This window comes from Peromyscus eremicus, chromosome 13 (genome assembly GCF_949786415.1).
Source record: "Peromyscus eremicus chromosome 13, PerEre_H2_v1, whole genome shotgun sequence".
Classification (NCBI taxonomy): domain Eukaryota; kingdom Metazoa; phylum Chordata; class Mammalia; order Rodentia; family Cricetidae; genus Peromyscus; species Peromyscus eremicus.
The window spans coordinates 1,559,830-1,575,674 of NC_081429.1; the positions used below are offsets into that span (position 1 = coordinate 1,559,830).

Below are 15,845 nucleotides of genomic sequence, written 5' to 3' on the forward strand. Positions count from 1 at the left end.
TCTCTTCTACAAAGTTAAAATTTAAATGTTTGTATTGATCTCGTAAAGAAAGAAGCATCCACAAATAACCGGTATTGGAAGCTACTGCCTGACGGAAGCCACGGCCTATCTGCATGGCGCTTTGGGGTTCGTGTTTCTGTTCTCAGTACCTCTTGTGAGGGACAGATGGAGCAGAGCAGACAAAAAGAGGAAGTAGAGATGATCGCACACGACTCTGTTAGGTTGTCCATCATCTCCTCTCTCTGCTCATCCAGTCGGTGCTCAAATGGGGAATTAGGAGGCGCATCTATGGCTACCATCTTTAGTAAAACAGAACAGCTAGACATCTCCTGTTTGATGGTCATGTAGCAATCAGTGGTGGTCACTAGAGTGAGAATCAGGACAGTTTAATCAAAGCCAAATTTCTCTGCTAAGCTTTCTGTTTTTATAAATTAGCAATAAAATATTTGTCATTATGTATCCAACATGCCACTTGTAAGAAAGACTTAGAAGCTAGAGATCTGAGGAGCAAAATGTCCCGAGTGTTAAAACAATGACCCCAAGAGAGAGGAGGGGGCACGTGCACCTGCAAAGTGAGACAGAAGAGAACATCTTCTTTTTCAGTTCCAAGAAAGCGCAGATATGAGAATGCAGATTTCAGCACTGAGCTGCTTCCTGTGACATGTGGTGACGTGAAGGGAGTGTTAAGCAAGGATAAATTCAAGCAAGGTGAGTTTCATGGTTTTAATTTACAAGTGCTAAATAAAAAACCACAAGTAATAGCAGGATTGCTTAAGGAATTGGGGCTTAGCATGGCTTGAAAACAAGAAAGGATCCTAACATGTTATTTTCACACTTGAAGAAACCATACCTAACAGATGGTCACAACAACATAGATGTAGCCATGAGATGCCCAGAGAACAAGCGAGAAGCCCATGAGCTTCAATCCATAGATGGAAACTGATGTATATTTTCCTTCCAGTCAGACATAAATGGAAAGAGACCTTCAGCCTCTGCCTCAACATCCCTGGATCATCAGCACCAGGGCAGGCACTTGTCATGGTGAGACCATCACAGGATTGAGAATCAGAGAACCCAAGTTCCAGACTCAGCTTTGCCAAATGTGATGGTCTCATTCTGTAGAGGGGGAGGGGCTTTCTGAGCATGAAATTTCTCATTTTTAAAGTAGAGGATCATAATATAAAGCCAGACCCATGATATATCCATGAGGATTAATTTATATTGTTGGTAGAACATATTCTGCAATCATACATCATAAAGGTTTGCAAAACAAAAGTACTATGATGGACTTCATCTTAGATCTCTCTTACTATGAGATTGTGGATGACAGTTTACATATTTTGTCAACTATTTTTATATACTTTGTCACTATTTTTAACAGCTTTACTGAGTTATAGTTCATTTACCATGCAATTCAGCGCTTAGAGTCTACAGATCCATCTGGTTTTCTTTTATGGTACATCAGAAAAAATTACCATGGGAACATATTTGTCCCTCTGTCTGTTAGTTTCCCACTTTGCCCTACTGAACATTCATCCACCTCATTCCTGCTCTATAAATCTACTGTACACATTTCATACAAATGGCATAGTATAACGTGTGCCACTTATGACTGCTTCTGTCACTCAGCATGATGATTTCAAACCAATTCTGTCTAGTTTATGAGATATATATTTTTAATTGCCAAATAATACAATATTCCATTTTATGGACATATCACGTTTTCTGTATTAGTTCACCAATTTGTATTATTTCTATGTTAGGATATAATAATTAATACTGTTTTGAGAATTCGAGTGCAACATGTTTAGGATACACACACTCAGTTTGAGTCATAAAAACAGAAGTGGAATTGCTGGGCCATGGTGTTTATATGTTGAATTCAGTAAGAAATGGTCCAAATGTGTTTGGTGGTGGCTACATTGTTTTATATTCCCACCAGCAATGCAGGAGGTCTCCAACTTTCCTGTATCAATGGCTGTTATTTCTTGTAGTTGTTTATTATTATTATTATTATTATTATTATTATTATTATTATTACTGTCATCCTGATGGGATGTGAAATGGTTTGGTTGTGATTTTGTTTGCATTTTTATAACAATGAAGATGCCAAACATATGACTAGCTTTTTTAAACATAATCTCTATTTCCACAGCATACTATTTCATTTGTGTTGAAATGGTACCTACCTCCAACTGCAGCAATGGACAAGCTTCTGTTCAATAGTCTCATTAAACTGGGTAGACAAGATGTCACAGAACTCTCAAGTTTGCAGAAACCACCTACAGCCTCAGCTCTAAACTGAGGACTCCACCTCCACCTTGCCTGGGACCTCCTGAGACTCTGGCTGTTCTCCAGCCCGAGAGCTCAACATCAGGGTGAAATCCACTTACCCTGTGGAGTCAGTCACTAGCTTGTCCTTGTCTAATAACCCTGAAGTGGTTTTAAAAGGTGTCTGTTGGTGGTGATTGTCATTTTCTTCAGGCATCAAAAATCAAAGAAATGTGCATAGCTTCAGCAAACCCTTTAGGGAACTCCAGGGCTGAGCTGGCACTCCTGAAGCCAGAGAGGAGACCAGACTCTTCTGCTATTGACTTTGAGTACAGTTTGGGTGGATCCAGCTCAGTGTGGTGGGAGGCCATGAATCTGAGCACTAGGGACAAAGCAGGCTCACAGTCAGCCTACTGTGGTCTTACAGGGATCTCCGTAAAGTCCATACAGAGTGAGGATGGGGGCTGGTACACACCCCCTGAGTTTGAAATCCTGGGAGGCCATGGACGATCAAAGAACTGGAAATTGAGTCTGCGCTGCTACAATTGGACCCTGAAATCGCTGATCCAGGTATTGCAGTGCGGGCGGAGAAGGGTGTCAATGCTTCTTCTTGCACTGTTTACATATCTAATAGGTATGAGATACAGGGAAGCCCTGATGCTAGTGAGGTTTTCCTGTCACTCAGGAGAGAGGCATTGCTGGGAGGTACACCCTGCTGGTGTTGACAAATGATAGATACAGAACCTCTGAGGAGGGAACCTCCTGAATGGCCATTCAGGACTGGGGTTCTTGCAGAGATGTTTCTGCACTGAAGCCAAAGGAAGAGTTGACTGTCAAACGAGTGAAAGGGAATCTAGAGGAGGGACATGCAAGCAGCTGCACCCAAGACGGTTGTGTGGACAGAGGGGGGTGAGCTGGTGTATGGCACAAGCCATCGATTCAGGTTGTTTGTGCACGATCTTAACGCCATCCTAATTACCTCAGTTCAAAATGTGGGCAAGGAATCAGTGACGTCCTTGAGGTAAAAATGGCAGTTGAAATATATGATCATCATCATTGTCACCATTATTTGGTGAGCAGGGATTGAACCCAGGGCTTCAAGTACACTAAAGAAGACATCAGCTCTATTCTAATCCCAACCTCTGGTTCTACCTTGCTTGCTGTGTTACTATGATAAACACTATGATCAAAAGCAAAAAGGAAAAGGTTTATTTGGCTCACAGGCTACAGTCCATTATGGTGGGAACCAAGGCAGGGACTCAGGGCAGAACTATGGAGGCAGGAACTGAAACAGAAACCACAGAACAACAGAGCTTACTGGCTTGCTTCTTGGCTCATATTAAACTGCCTTTCTTATTCAGTCTAGGCCCACCTTAATAGGGATGGCACCACCCACAGTGGACTTTGACTTTCTATATCAATTCACAATCAATAAAATGCCCCCACAAATATGCCTATAGGCTATCTGAAATAGAAAATTCTTCAAATGACTTTTGTTCTTCTTAGTTATATCAAGTTGACAACTAAACTAACTAGAAAACATCTACCATGTTATTGGAAATAGACTACCCTAGATATGATTTCCTCATCTCCATATGCAGCTAGCCAGTGTTTATCCTGTCATTCTTAGCTCAGATATCTCACCCCTTCATTACTGTCCTGGCCCCTCAGCTCCCAGAGACCCCTCTTAAACTGTTCGAGATTGGTTCCCTGTGCTGGTGGTTGTGGCACATGCCTTTAATCCAAGTAGTCCCGATGCTGAGATGGATGGATCTCTGAGTTCGAGGCCAGCCTGGTTTACATTGCAAGTAGGATGGCCAGGGTTATACACACACATACATACACACACACACACACACACACACACACACACACACACATACACACACACACACACACACACACACACACACACACACACACACAGACAGACAGACAGACTATGTTCCTCACATGAGCTTTCTCCTCTATCCCACCAAACCAGGGTTTCTGTCTTTGTGTGCTTCAAATTCATCAGAGTATGTGACACCCTAGACGCATGCAGCAAGTATGTGTTGACTGGATAGTCCTGGTATGGAAAGTCAAGCTGAATGTGTCAGGTGGGAGCAGAGAACATGTAATGGTTGAATCAGTAGTAATGAGGGAAAATTCTCAGGAAGGGGGATGTCAGGAGGTATTTCCAGCTGCCACAGGCCAGAGTCTCTAAGTTGTAAGTGATGAGGGGAAAATGGGGTCAGACAACTTGGATCTGAATAGTCCATAGAAGATCCAAGCAGCATTTCTGCAAGGAGGTTGGAAACACCAGACTCACACCACTGAAATACAGACAACTACATACTGGTGTCCTTCTATCTTGCAGGGAAACTTTCTACCCAGTCCTCCACGAATATATGGCAGGAAAAAAAAGGTAAGTTCTCATGTGATTTTACACACAAAACTTTTTATATTGTGATGTCTCAGTTGGGTTGTCGTACTTAAAGTCACCTCTCACTCCTTCCTCTACTTTTTTCTTTTCTTGTTTTCAGCCTGTGTCTTTACTCATGCTACTGTACTGTGTGTAAGGCTGGTCTTCCTTCAGTGTTGACCCCTTTGAGCTGGAGATGATAAAGAGCCACCAACATAGACTTCAATGGGTCACTTATCGCTGGACACTGAACTTCATGGCTCACTGAGGTTTTGAACTTCAGGCCTGTGTATTATTTGTCATTTGCATTATTGCCTGGCTGGTTTGAACTCTGAACCACTGGGATGTTTCATCCACTCAGTTTCCTAGAAGGAAACTACCATGTAACCTGGTCAATGGATACTTTCAAGCCCATTGCCTCTACCTTCCCCCAAATGCTAAGAGTACCTCTTCCTGGATCACTCAAATGAGCTAGAAATGTCCAGTCCAGGCAACCATCCTTCTTCCTGGGTACAATGCTCCATAGCAACAAGGGGCACTTGTCTCTCTCTTATTTTGAGTCTCTATTTGCAAGAACAGAGTTCCCAGAGAAAGAGAAGCCAAGATCCATTTCCACTTTCCTAAGTCTCTCAGGGCCTCTTCACCTGTTCAGAGCCATGGATTCTGGGAGCTTCCGTGTCACTTCACATGACAGCTTCCCAGCCCATGCAGGACCATTTAAGCTTTCTGGTGATAACTGGTGTGTATCAGATCCTCTGGTATGGTCATCAGAACCATTATTTCTGTATGCTGACATCTGCCTTGAGATACCTAGATTCTCTTTTCCCAAGCAAAGCCATATTTACTCATCTGTATAATCAGAACATCCAAGGACTGTAGAGATGATGGAAACAATAGCCCTGAGGGACCTCAAGGATTGTGTAAAAGTCACTGTTTACATTAAAGAATAACAAATAGTGTGAAGTGGGAGATTCTAGAACAGTGGACAGTGACACCCCCCTCGGGTGATTGTGTACCAGATCATGCTTCTCTCCAGCTCTCGGCCCTGGACTGGGGTTAAGAGCTGAGAATGCCTGGGTCACAGAAGGAAGAGTGACAAGTCATTCCAATGGCTTTGCAAAAGCAATGTGAAGTCCAGTGTTGCCTCTTAACATTGCACCCTGCATGGCAACCTTTTGAGTTTTGAGTAGAGAGGAGGGAGGCCACCAGGAGGAAGAGCTGCATCCCTAGGTGCCTTGAGTTCATTTATTTTCTGGGAGAGCTACAGAAGCGGATAGATTTCCTCTCTAGGAAATCACTTAGACTCCAGGACTCTGAGCCTTACGGGTTCTCAAATGTGATTGGTCCACCTGCAGCCTTGTTCTCACTTCAGCTACACTGCAGTGGGGTATTCATGGTCACAGTTGATATATCCTGGGTGGCCAAATTTAAAGAAAATGACTGAGAGCCTTAAATGTTCTAGGACTGGTAGAATTGTTCAAGCTAGTCTTTAGAAAACTGGGCCTGCCTCCCTGTATAAGTTCACCAAGACTCCTTGGGAAGTAAAGCCAGTGAGGGAAACTTGTTATGGCACAAATAATAGTTTGATGACACCTCTGTTTCTCCTAGTGAATGCATAGGTCCATAAAAACAGGTATGGGGTAAAGGGTATTCCAGGAGAAACACTTTAGCAATCAAAGAATTCAAGAGGGAATGTCCTCTGTCAGTGGATTTTGGGAACTCCTGTAGGTGTACAAGGCTGTGGTTCGACACACTGAGGTGAAAGTGAGACTGAGAAAAGCATTTGATTGATCAGGATAGAAAGTCCTTAGTGAGAGATGAGGAAGTGGCCTTTATATGCCTAAAATGTCTCCCTTGATTTTGCCTTTGCATTAGCCTCTAATTTGTGTGGGTGTGAACGCCAAGCACTTGAGATGTTCCTACCCACAAGCCTCACAATAATTAAATTTTATCTAGGCAAGATGGCACATGGCTGGAATCCCAGCACACGGAATGTAGAAAGCACAAGGCTCAGGAGTTCAAGTCCAGCCTTGGCTATATAGTGATTCCTAGGCCAGCCTGGCCTAAAGTAAGACATATCTTAAAAATAAGATAAATGCTGGTGATGATAAAACAAATTTAAACAACTATCATTTGACTCTTTAAATAAATAACAAATCAAGTTTTATATTTAATACCGTCACTCAAGTTTCCTGTTTCAACAGAGAACACAAAATATGTGCAGTTCCCTAGCTGACCTTTGTATAAGTAGCAGCTCCTACCTCTAACCCCAGAAAAGCCCTTTCTTCCCCTTGGTGCACTGTCTGTGCCATGGTTACCTCCGCCCTGAAGGGGCTCACTGCCACCTTGAGTGATGAGCCACCATTACCAGATATGTCACCAACCCTGGAGGAGGGGCCAGTCTGGGTGTCTGGGCCAGAAGCACCCTACCATGTGTGTCCCCGTGTGTTCTCATGTCCTCATTCGCCCTAAAGGTGAGGGTGAGACAGAGCTCTAGATGTCCAGGGTCCCTGGGACAGAGCCTGGTGTGGCAGTGGGCATGGCTGGCTGTGGATGAAGGGTGAGGAGCAAATATGAGAGGAGACAGCATCTGTAAAAGGCAGTGTGTGGAAAAATAACAACACCCCAGCATGCATCCCAGGTGCAAGCTGAACTCAGAAGGAGCAGGCCAGGCTTCATGCGTAAATCTAGGTCTGGACCTCTCCTCATCCTACAAAAAGTTGCCTGCAGAGTAAGTAGGTCCTCATGAATTCACTGGGCCCAGTCTGAAGGGAGCCATCAGGGGCCCATCTGCTTAGGACCCAAGCTATCACCACTGAGCAAATCACAGGGTGTATGCCCTGGGTCTGCTTGGCTGATGGGCAGGCATAAGCAAACCATCCTAATACTTAAGGCCCTGTCCATCCTCTGCACCCTGTATCCCTGTATTTGGTAGATATTGCTAGAACAAAGAAAAATTTTAAATAAGCTTAATAATTAGTGTTTAGAGGACAAGGAGTTAGATGGATTTGGGAAATGAGAGAGAGCATAGAAGCAAGATGGACTCCTGGGTTTGTGGTGCATGGAGCACGTTATATAAAATGGAAGCTACAACGAAAGAGCAGGGTGCAGGAGGAAGATGCATTGTAGTTTAACAGGATGAGTGTGAGGTGCACAGAGGGAGTCCTAGAGGAGACATCACTGAGCATTAGGAAATGTAGGGCTGCAGAGGAGAGATGAGACGCCCTGAAGCTGAGGACACAAAGGGAAACCTGCAGCTGGGGAATGACTCTGATCATATGGACAGACTGTGGCCAAGGATGGAAACCTGAGGAATTCTATCCTTTGTGAGGATGAGGAAGGATCCAGGAAGGAAAGTGGTCCAGCAGTTGAGGTGATAGAGCAAAACCACCAAGAATGATGCCACAGGCCAGGCTTCTCCTGAAGGCAGAGATGGCACAGGGCACAGAGTGATTGACCCTGTCACCTTGCCTACTTCCCTTCTTCCCACCACTCACTCAGTGATGGACCAGTCCTCAGGCCTGTGCCATGTTTGTCCCTCAGATGGTCACAAGAAAGAATTTTGCCAACAGCCCAAGGACTACATAGGAGTTTTTCTTTCACACCATCCCTTCCACTTTCCCTCCCTCTCTTCCTTCCATGATGTTTTTGAGACAGGGTCTCATGGAGATCAAAATGACCTCAAACTCACTAGGTAGGCAAGGATGGCCTTGAACTCCTGATCCTCCTGTCTCGACTTTCCACTGCTGAGGTTCCTGGAATGTGCCACCACGTCTGACTTGGGAGTTTTCTATATGGGTATAGAGCCACCATCCAGTTCTCCAACTGTCACTGTTCTTTCTGAAAGTGACACCAGGAATGCATGTGTTCCTGTCCACATGTCACTCAGATACTTTCTGGTTCCTGTATTAACACTAATCATAGGAACCTCCACAACATCCCGAGGGAGGTTTGAGGTACCAGTTAGAATAGTTCTCTGGTAGGGGACAGAAACTGAAACCTGCCAGTCAAGGATGATAGAGGTTGTTAGCCAGGGGGCTTCACTTGCAGGAGCAGAGTGGTACAAAGAACTCAGAGACCATTTTAGGCCTCAGCTGTTTGTTTTTGTACAGAGGTTTCAAACTGTCTTCAAACTCATAGTTTTTCTGCCTTAATCTCCTAAGTGGGATGCCTTAATCTGAGCACCTCACTTAAGCCTTCCAACTTTTCTAGATATCCGGGCAGGATATAACAATGAGCCTTACTTTTGGTGTTATGCCACTCTTCCCACAGAGCAGTGGCCAGTCATAGGCCACTTCTACACCTTAAGCACACGTGGATTTGAGTACCACACAGTGGCTATCTACTGGTCTCTTCATCATTGCTCTGTACAGCCTATTGATTTGAATAAATAGACCTTACTCTATAGCAACAAGGCACACACACTGTCAACTGAACTTCTCTAGATGAAAACTGAATTTGACTGACTAAAGCCACTCTGTATTAGGCCTGGCAAGAAGTCCAATCTCTGTTGACTTGGGGGGTTTTTTCTCTTTCATAGAACATAGTTCTCTTTTCTGCTCCCAGAAAATGATGGCAGAGTTTTGGTCTCTGTCTCAGTTCCCTTTCCTGTGACTGTGATAAAATACCCTGGCAGAGGCAGCTTAAGAGAGGGTGGGCTTAACCAACTCACAGATCTAGGTTCCCGTTCATCCTTGCAGGGGAGTCGAGGTGGTAGGAACATGGAACAACGGGTCACATCACATCCACCATCAAGAGCACAGAGCAATGAGCTAACCTGTGTGTGTTCATGATCACTGCACTTTCTCCGCTCACACACTCCAGGAACCCACTGTGGGCGGGTCTAACTAAAATTAACGTGATCTCTAATAGACATTCTCAGAAGTTCTTTTCTCAGGTGATTCTAGATTATATCAAGTTTACAATTAAAACCATCCCAGTCTCCATCCCTGAATGGTTGTCATGACTACAGTCCTTGTCTTTAAGTGATGGTGACTCCATGCCTCACATGCCCATTTTCTTTGGTCATGTGGAATCTTCTACAAGATTCCAACAGCCACAGAGTCCTTTCCTTCTTTGTACCTACTTGGCTGGTCATCTGAACTCATACCCTGTCTTCTCAGAGGCCCCACCACAGGCTCTTTAGGTACAGAACTCACTGTCTAAAATCTCCTCTGCAGACTCTTTCTTCAAAGGCTTGTTCATGGCTCCATTACAGAATGTAGTATTCTCTTAGTTTATTCCATCAAATTAAATTCCCAGTATTATCATCTCTTGAGTCAATATCATCATTGCTAGGTAGGCAAATCGACTTAATATTTACTTCAGAAATTCATTTTATCTACATCATAGGAAAAATGGTCAGATTGTGTAAAATAGTGTTTTCTTGCTAGTCTTTCTGTCAGGATCTTTCGTTGACAAGGAAGATTGTTTTGGGACTGATTCATGTCCCCCTTCTCTCAAACTTCACTGAAGAACAGAAAGTCTTGTTACGCATTTTACATTCCATGATGTTTCTTATTGTCCCAGGAAGATGCATCCATGTCCTTACAGATTCATAGAAAGACCCTAGGTCGAGGATTGCCACAGTGGTGGCTCGGTGGGTCTCAATCCCAGTGATATAGATGTTCTTCTCTCTAAATGCAGAACTCAGATGAGTGTGAGGTGTGCCGGGATGGAGGGATGCTCTTCTGCTGTGATACTTGCTCCAGAGCCTTCCATGAGGAGTGTCACATCCCAACGGTGGAGGCTGAGATGTGAGTGAGATGTGGTCCCTTCTCTGTCTCCTCTTAGACATCTTTTCCTTGTTGCAGACATAACTCTTGTAGATTGTGAGTTTGTGTCTTGATGGGGGAAGAGCAAGAGTTCTTCATAACAGACACCAAACAGGAAAATGCTGTCAGCAAGGGCTTAATGTTCTCTATGTTAGGGGAGGCTTCTCTCTTGATACAGAGCCTGGGCCATTTACCTATGCATTGCTACTGCCTTTTCTTCAAAGTTGTTTACCAGAACTTCTTGTCAAAAGATTAAGAGTGGAATATGCCAAGTTTTTCTCTTTTGTACTTATTCATGAAAGAAGGAAACATGACTCTTTCCTACATTTCACCAGGTTGTCATGGACCAATCGAGGTCCAAGGTTCCCAGAATTTGTGGAATCCATTTTACAGACCTGATAGTCTGGCCTCTCTGTGCTCCCAGAAACCTCTGTTGGAAAATGTAGATCCCTGCATTCACCATAAGTCCCACTTTTCCCAAGAACTGGCTCCTGCCACAACCCTGATGGAGCACTGGCAGCTTAAGATCCCACAGGGGGTCCCTCAGAGCCTGGGAACCTCTCCCCCAGATGAGACCGTCAGCCATTTCTGAAAGCACAGTGGCAGGCATAGAACTGTGGCTGCTTTCAAGGCTTGTCTGCTGCTCACTTCGCGTCTAACCTTTCAGAACACCATGGAGCTGCATCTTCTGTAGGATGCAGTCCTTAGGAAGCCAACAGAGTCATCCAGAATCTGAGGTACTGCAGAGATGCATGGTGCCCCAGGAACAGTTGGTGAGTCCCTGTGAACCCCACACTTTCTCCTTTCCCCTGGAAGAGCACAAACAGGTTTGTAGTCAGAAGACTAGCACCAAAGGGAGCCTGCTCCTCCAAGACACACTCCATCATGCTGCTACCACAGCATAAACCATTGACATAAGAACTAACTCAGCCATTCTAAGTCTGTAACCAAGATACACTAATGTTGGAGAAACTTCCAGAATGTGGGTTTGAGTGGTGCCTTCCTCCTGGGCATGTGTATGGACTCTGTCTTAATAAGTCACTTTGACTGAGTCTCCTTTTCTTGCAGAAGTGTGAGTTTGTCCTCTTGAAAGTCTACTGCTGTTCTGAGAGCTCCTTTTTTTCCAAGATGCCATATTATTGTTATGTAAGTATTGGTGGTTGAACCCCCCATTACTGGCTGCCATGATGTCGTGTGACTTAGAGGGGCACATGTGAGATTGGGTTCACAATCCCCCAGGTCCACAGGCTCTGTTGTTTCTGTGGACTTTCTGTGGCCCTGTGGAAGGTAAATGCTGAGCCATACCAGTCCCTCTCCCATTGCTGTTTCTGTCTCCAGTTTAGGGAAACATCTGAGGGTGTGCAGAAAGCTATGTGGTTGGACATCATCAAGCAAAAGCTGAGAAAGAGAGGTTACTCTCACGTGGAAGAGTTTGTGCAAGACATGAGGCTCATCTTCCACAATCACAGGACCACGTTCAAGGTCAGCATTCCTCTCTGCCTGCATCTCATCTTCTTTCCACCGGGTTACTCTTCCCTCAGTTTCTAGTATGTGGAAACTCTAGTTTCCCACATCTTCCTTTATTAAAGTTGCATAAGCAAGAAGTCTGAGATGCCAGACCCAGTGGTGTATGCTTGTGATCACAGCCCTCAAAAGGCCGAGGTAGGAGGATTGTCTTGTGTTCACATCCTTCCTTTTCTACAGTATTAGACCCTATCTCAAACAAACATACAAACAAACAAAACCAAAAAACCAAAAAGAAAAACCAGAATCCTGGAAGAGAGGTGTTTTGTTTTGCTTTGCTTTTCAGTTTAAGATCTATCAAGTGTCTAGACATGATAAAGGTCCTCAGCATCCCAGAGCTCATAGCTCATTTCATTCCCTGTCTACAGAGCACACAGAGGAAAGTTTAGCCATCCTTTCTAAACACACATGAGAATTTATTTCTACTAATTAATTTTTTATAATATGTCTATGTTTAATCTGGGCATAGTAGCACAATATTTTAATCCTAGCACACAGAGAAAGGCAGATCTTGGAATCTGAGACCATCCTGGTCCACAGAACAAGTGTCAGGAAGTACTACATGGCAAAATCTATCTAGAAAAAAAAGTGTGTGTGTGTGTGTGTGTGTGTGTGTGTGTTTGTGTGTGAAGGCACAGGGTATGTACTTGTGACTATAGGTGCCTGTAGAGGCCAAAGGCGTTAGATTCCCCCAAAGCTGATGTTACAGCTACTTGCCATGAATGCTGGGAATTGAACTTAGGTCTTCTGCAAGAACAGTACATACTCTTAACCACTGAGCCATCTCTCCAGCTCTTAGCTTAAATATTTGTGTGTGTGTATGTATACTTGAATGTGTGAATGTTCATGTGTGAATTAAGAAGCATGTGTGTCATAGTACAGATGAGTGTGCCTATGTTCATGTGTGAAAACAAATGCCTGTATGCCATAGTATACATAAGTATGTGCATGTTCATGTGGATGCAGAAGCATGTGTGTCATAGTACACATGAGGTTCAAGTTAGACGGCAACCATGGGTGTTCTTCACATTTCACCATTTTTGAGACAAGGCAACCTGTTGGTCACCACCGTGGAGTGCTGGGATTACAGATGTGTGCTACCATGTGCAGCTTTGCATGGGTTTGGGGACCTGAACTCAGGTCCTCACACTTGTGTGACAAACATTGACCCACTGAGTCATCTCCCAGCTGAGAAGTTTCTGCTTCTTACCTTAAACAGGCACGATTCTCAGAAATACCAAAGTCTAAGTTTCCTTACATGTGATTGGACCAGGGATGAACAGATTCCATCAGAGGGTAGAAGTGCTGAGAAGGAGGAGATGCTTCTCTCATTGATAATGATCACCATCATTCCTCCTTTTGGATATATGTTTTCTAGGAACTTAACTTTGGCCAAATGGGACTTAGACTGGAGTCTGAGTTTGAGAAGACTTTCAAGGAAGTGTTTGCTGTTCAGGACACAAATGAAAACAGTTGACTGATGTCCCGGATGCTGCTGGTGTCCTGGCACCTTGTTGTTTTCTGGCCAGGTCTTCCCACCCACAGCAGTGAGTGCTCTCTACCGACTCTGTCATCCACAGAGGATTCTCTGGGTCCCATGCAGACAGCTGCAGCTGGGAGTCACACCTCCTGGCCTTGAGGTCCATCCCCCTGCCTCCAGCTGGAACCAAGGGTGTAATAAATTGCTGTTCTCTGCTCCCCAAGTCCAACTGATTTAGCTCTCTCTCTCTCTCTCTCTCTCTCTCTCTCTCTCTCTCTCTCTCTCTCTCTCTCTCTCTCTTTCACACACACACACACACACACACACACACACACACACACACACACATTTTGCTTCCCTTGTCCCTACTCCTGAGAGCACTTTATAATAAACTACAAGCTTCTAAGACTCTAACTCACATGGTGACACACTCCTGTAATCCCAGCCCTTGGAAGGCTGAGGCAGGAGGATAGCTGTAAGTGTGATGCCAGCCTGGGCTATATAGTGAGTTTAAGCTACTCTGGGTTTTAAAGTAAGAACTTGATTCAAGAGCAAACAACTCACCAAACAAGACTCATAAAAAGGCCCCATCTCTGGATCTTTCTCTAGGAGACTCATCCTAGATGATGGTTCTAGAAGATGATGCTCCTACAAGATGATGGTCCTAGAAACAAAGCCTCAGGGTGGGATTCTAGAGTTGGGTCATTGTCCAACCAAAAGGTGATTGGTGGGATATCAATAGGCCCTCAGGTGCTATACCAGCACACGGACCCAATTTTAGCCTGTAGAAAGGCACTAACGACCGTGTGAGCTACAGGCAAAGTGGCATATTCACTAGTGGATGGAAACAAGGCAACCTAAGAATGCTGGGATTTGCTGGCTGTTGGTACTTGGTGCTAATAGGTTGATAGAAGTTACTGGCAGGCTTAGCTGTAGAATCCCAAGTGTAAGGAAAGAGACGCCCAATCCTGCAGCTGTATTTTCAGACAGCAGCAAAGGCATGTTCCAGGTCCTTACAGTCAGAAAGACAGAACTCCAGCAAAGGCTGGATTCTAAGTTCAGGAAGTCTCTTGCCAAATTCAGGGTCCTGACAGGGGCATTGAAATAGATATGCGTGGGGGCTTTGAACTTGTTTCCCCTGAACCTACTTGCCTATGAAAGAATCCCTTTGCTGTGTCTTGGAAGGAAGAGGCACCACTCTCCCCTGTCTTGCTTGAATGGAGACTATGTGAGGCCTTCCAGGATGGCTCAAGTGGACAAGCCCTGGGTGGGGCTGGAAGGTGTGAGGGAGGGGCTACCCACCAAAGGAATGGCAAGCTCAGCAAGAAGGTTGTGTTTGGGGTGGACCAAATAAAGAAAGCTGAAATACTAAACTGTCAAACAGAGTTATTAATACTTAAATGTTCCTCTGTGCTGTACAACCTAATCAACCTGGTGATGGCCGAGGGTAGTGATTCTAGGCTGTCTCCTGGTGGCCCCTGCAGGTTCAGCATAGCTTTAGAGCATATTAATGAAGTGGAAGTAAGCGGCTGGAACCATGACAGCAGACTAAGGGGTACAAACCTAATTGTAATGGTGAGATAGCTTCACTCTAGTACTAGAAATGACTGTGCTTCTCAGGGCCACTCAGAGGCATGAACTTCATGAGGTGACCAGGAACACACTGCTGTGGCCCTGAGCATCGTGGAGCAGCCCATCAGTGCTGCTGTCTGTAGAATGGAATAATGGTAGGACCATGTCACAGCCCTGACTTCCACAGTAGCAAAGGAAACATTAGGTCCCAGAATAACAGACCAGGTGGAAGTGCATAGCTATTGGAGTCAGATAAAGTAATTTCCTTAGAGAGACAGCTGGAGACCCTGTCTGTAGGTGTCTGTGGAGAAAGCTAATAGGATATTCCTACAGTCAGGACAGTGGGGCAGCCTGTAGGCTACTTTCCATATATATCATCAAAGAGGGGGAAACAGATGGGCACATGGTGCAAGTCCACTATCCCAATGTAAAGTCTAGATCCTTCCCACAGTTTCCAACTTCAGACAGTTCTAAATGGGTCTCAGAGCCCATCAAATGAATGAGACCTGTTTTCTCAATAGAAGGAACCTTGTCCGTGTATATACAGTGGCTCACAGTTCTTCCCTCAAAGGAATCTCAGGACATCTGTTCACATTGTTTCCTGCCCGGGAAAGGAACATATGGCTCTTTCAGAGGATGTTGGGCACAGCATCTGAGCTGATGCTGATATTTGGGAACCCAAGGCTCCCTCACTATCTCCTGAGAGAGGAGGCTATGAGGAGGTCAGGTAATGTCCCTGTCACAATGAGTCCACCGGATCTCCAGAGCCACCCAGCAACCATTTCCCTGGTTCCTAGACATATGATCAGGGTAGATACAG

General features: G+C 44.7%; 1 protein-coding gene across 1 annotated transcript in view; it reads left to right on the plus strand.

Annotated features, from left to right (window-relative positions):
• Positions 1 to 13,724, plus strand: part of LOC131923250 (nuclear body protein SP140-like protein) — a 60,337-nt gene extending 46,613 nt beyond the window's left edge. The window contains exons 9-16 of the mRNA XM_059278214.1: positions 604 to 708; positions 2,699 to 2,841; positions 4,631 to 4,678; positions 10,322 to 10,431; positions 11,117 to 11,222; positions 11,518 to 11,595; positions 11,788 to 11,931; positions 13,352 to 13,724. Coding sequence (XP_059134197.1) covers positions 604 to 708; positions 2,699 to 2,841; positions 4,631 to 4,678; positions 10,322 to 10,431; positions 11,117 to 11,222; positions 11,518 to 11,595; positions 11,788 to 11,931; positions 13,352 to 13,450 — 833 coding nt within the window. The 3' untranslated portion in view covers positions 13,451 to 13,724. The remainder of the gene's footprint in view (positions 1 to 603; positions 709 to 2,698; positions 2,842 to 4,630; positions 4,679 to 10,321; positions 10,432 to 11,116; positions 11,223 to 11,517; positions 11,596 to 11,787; positions 11,932 to 13,351) is intronic.
• Positions 13,725 to 15,845: the final 2,121 nt, after the last annotated feature.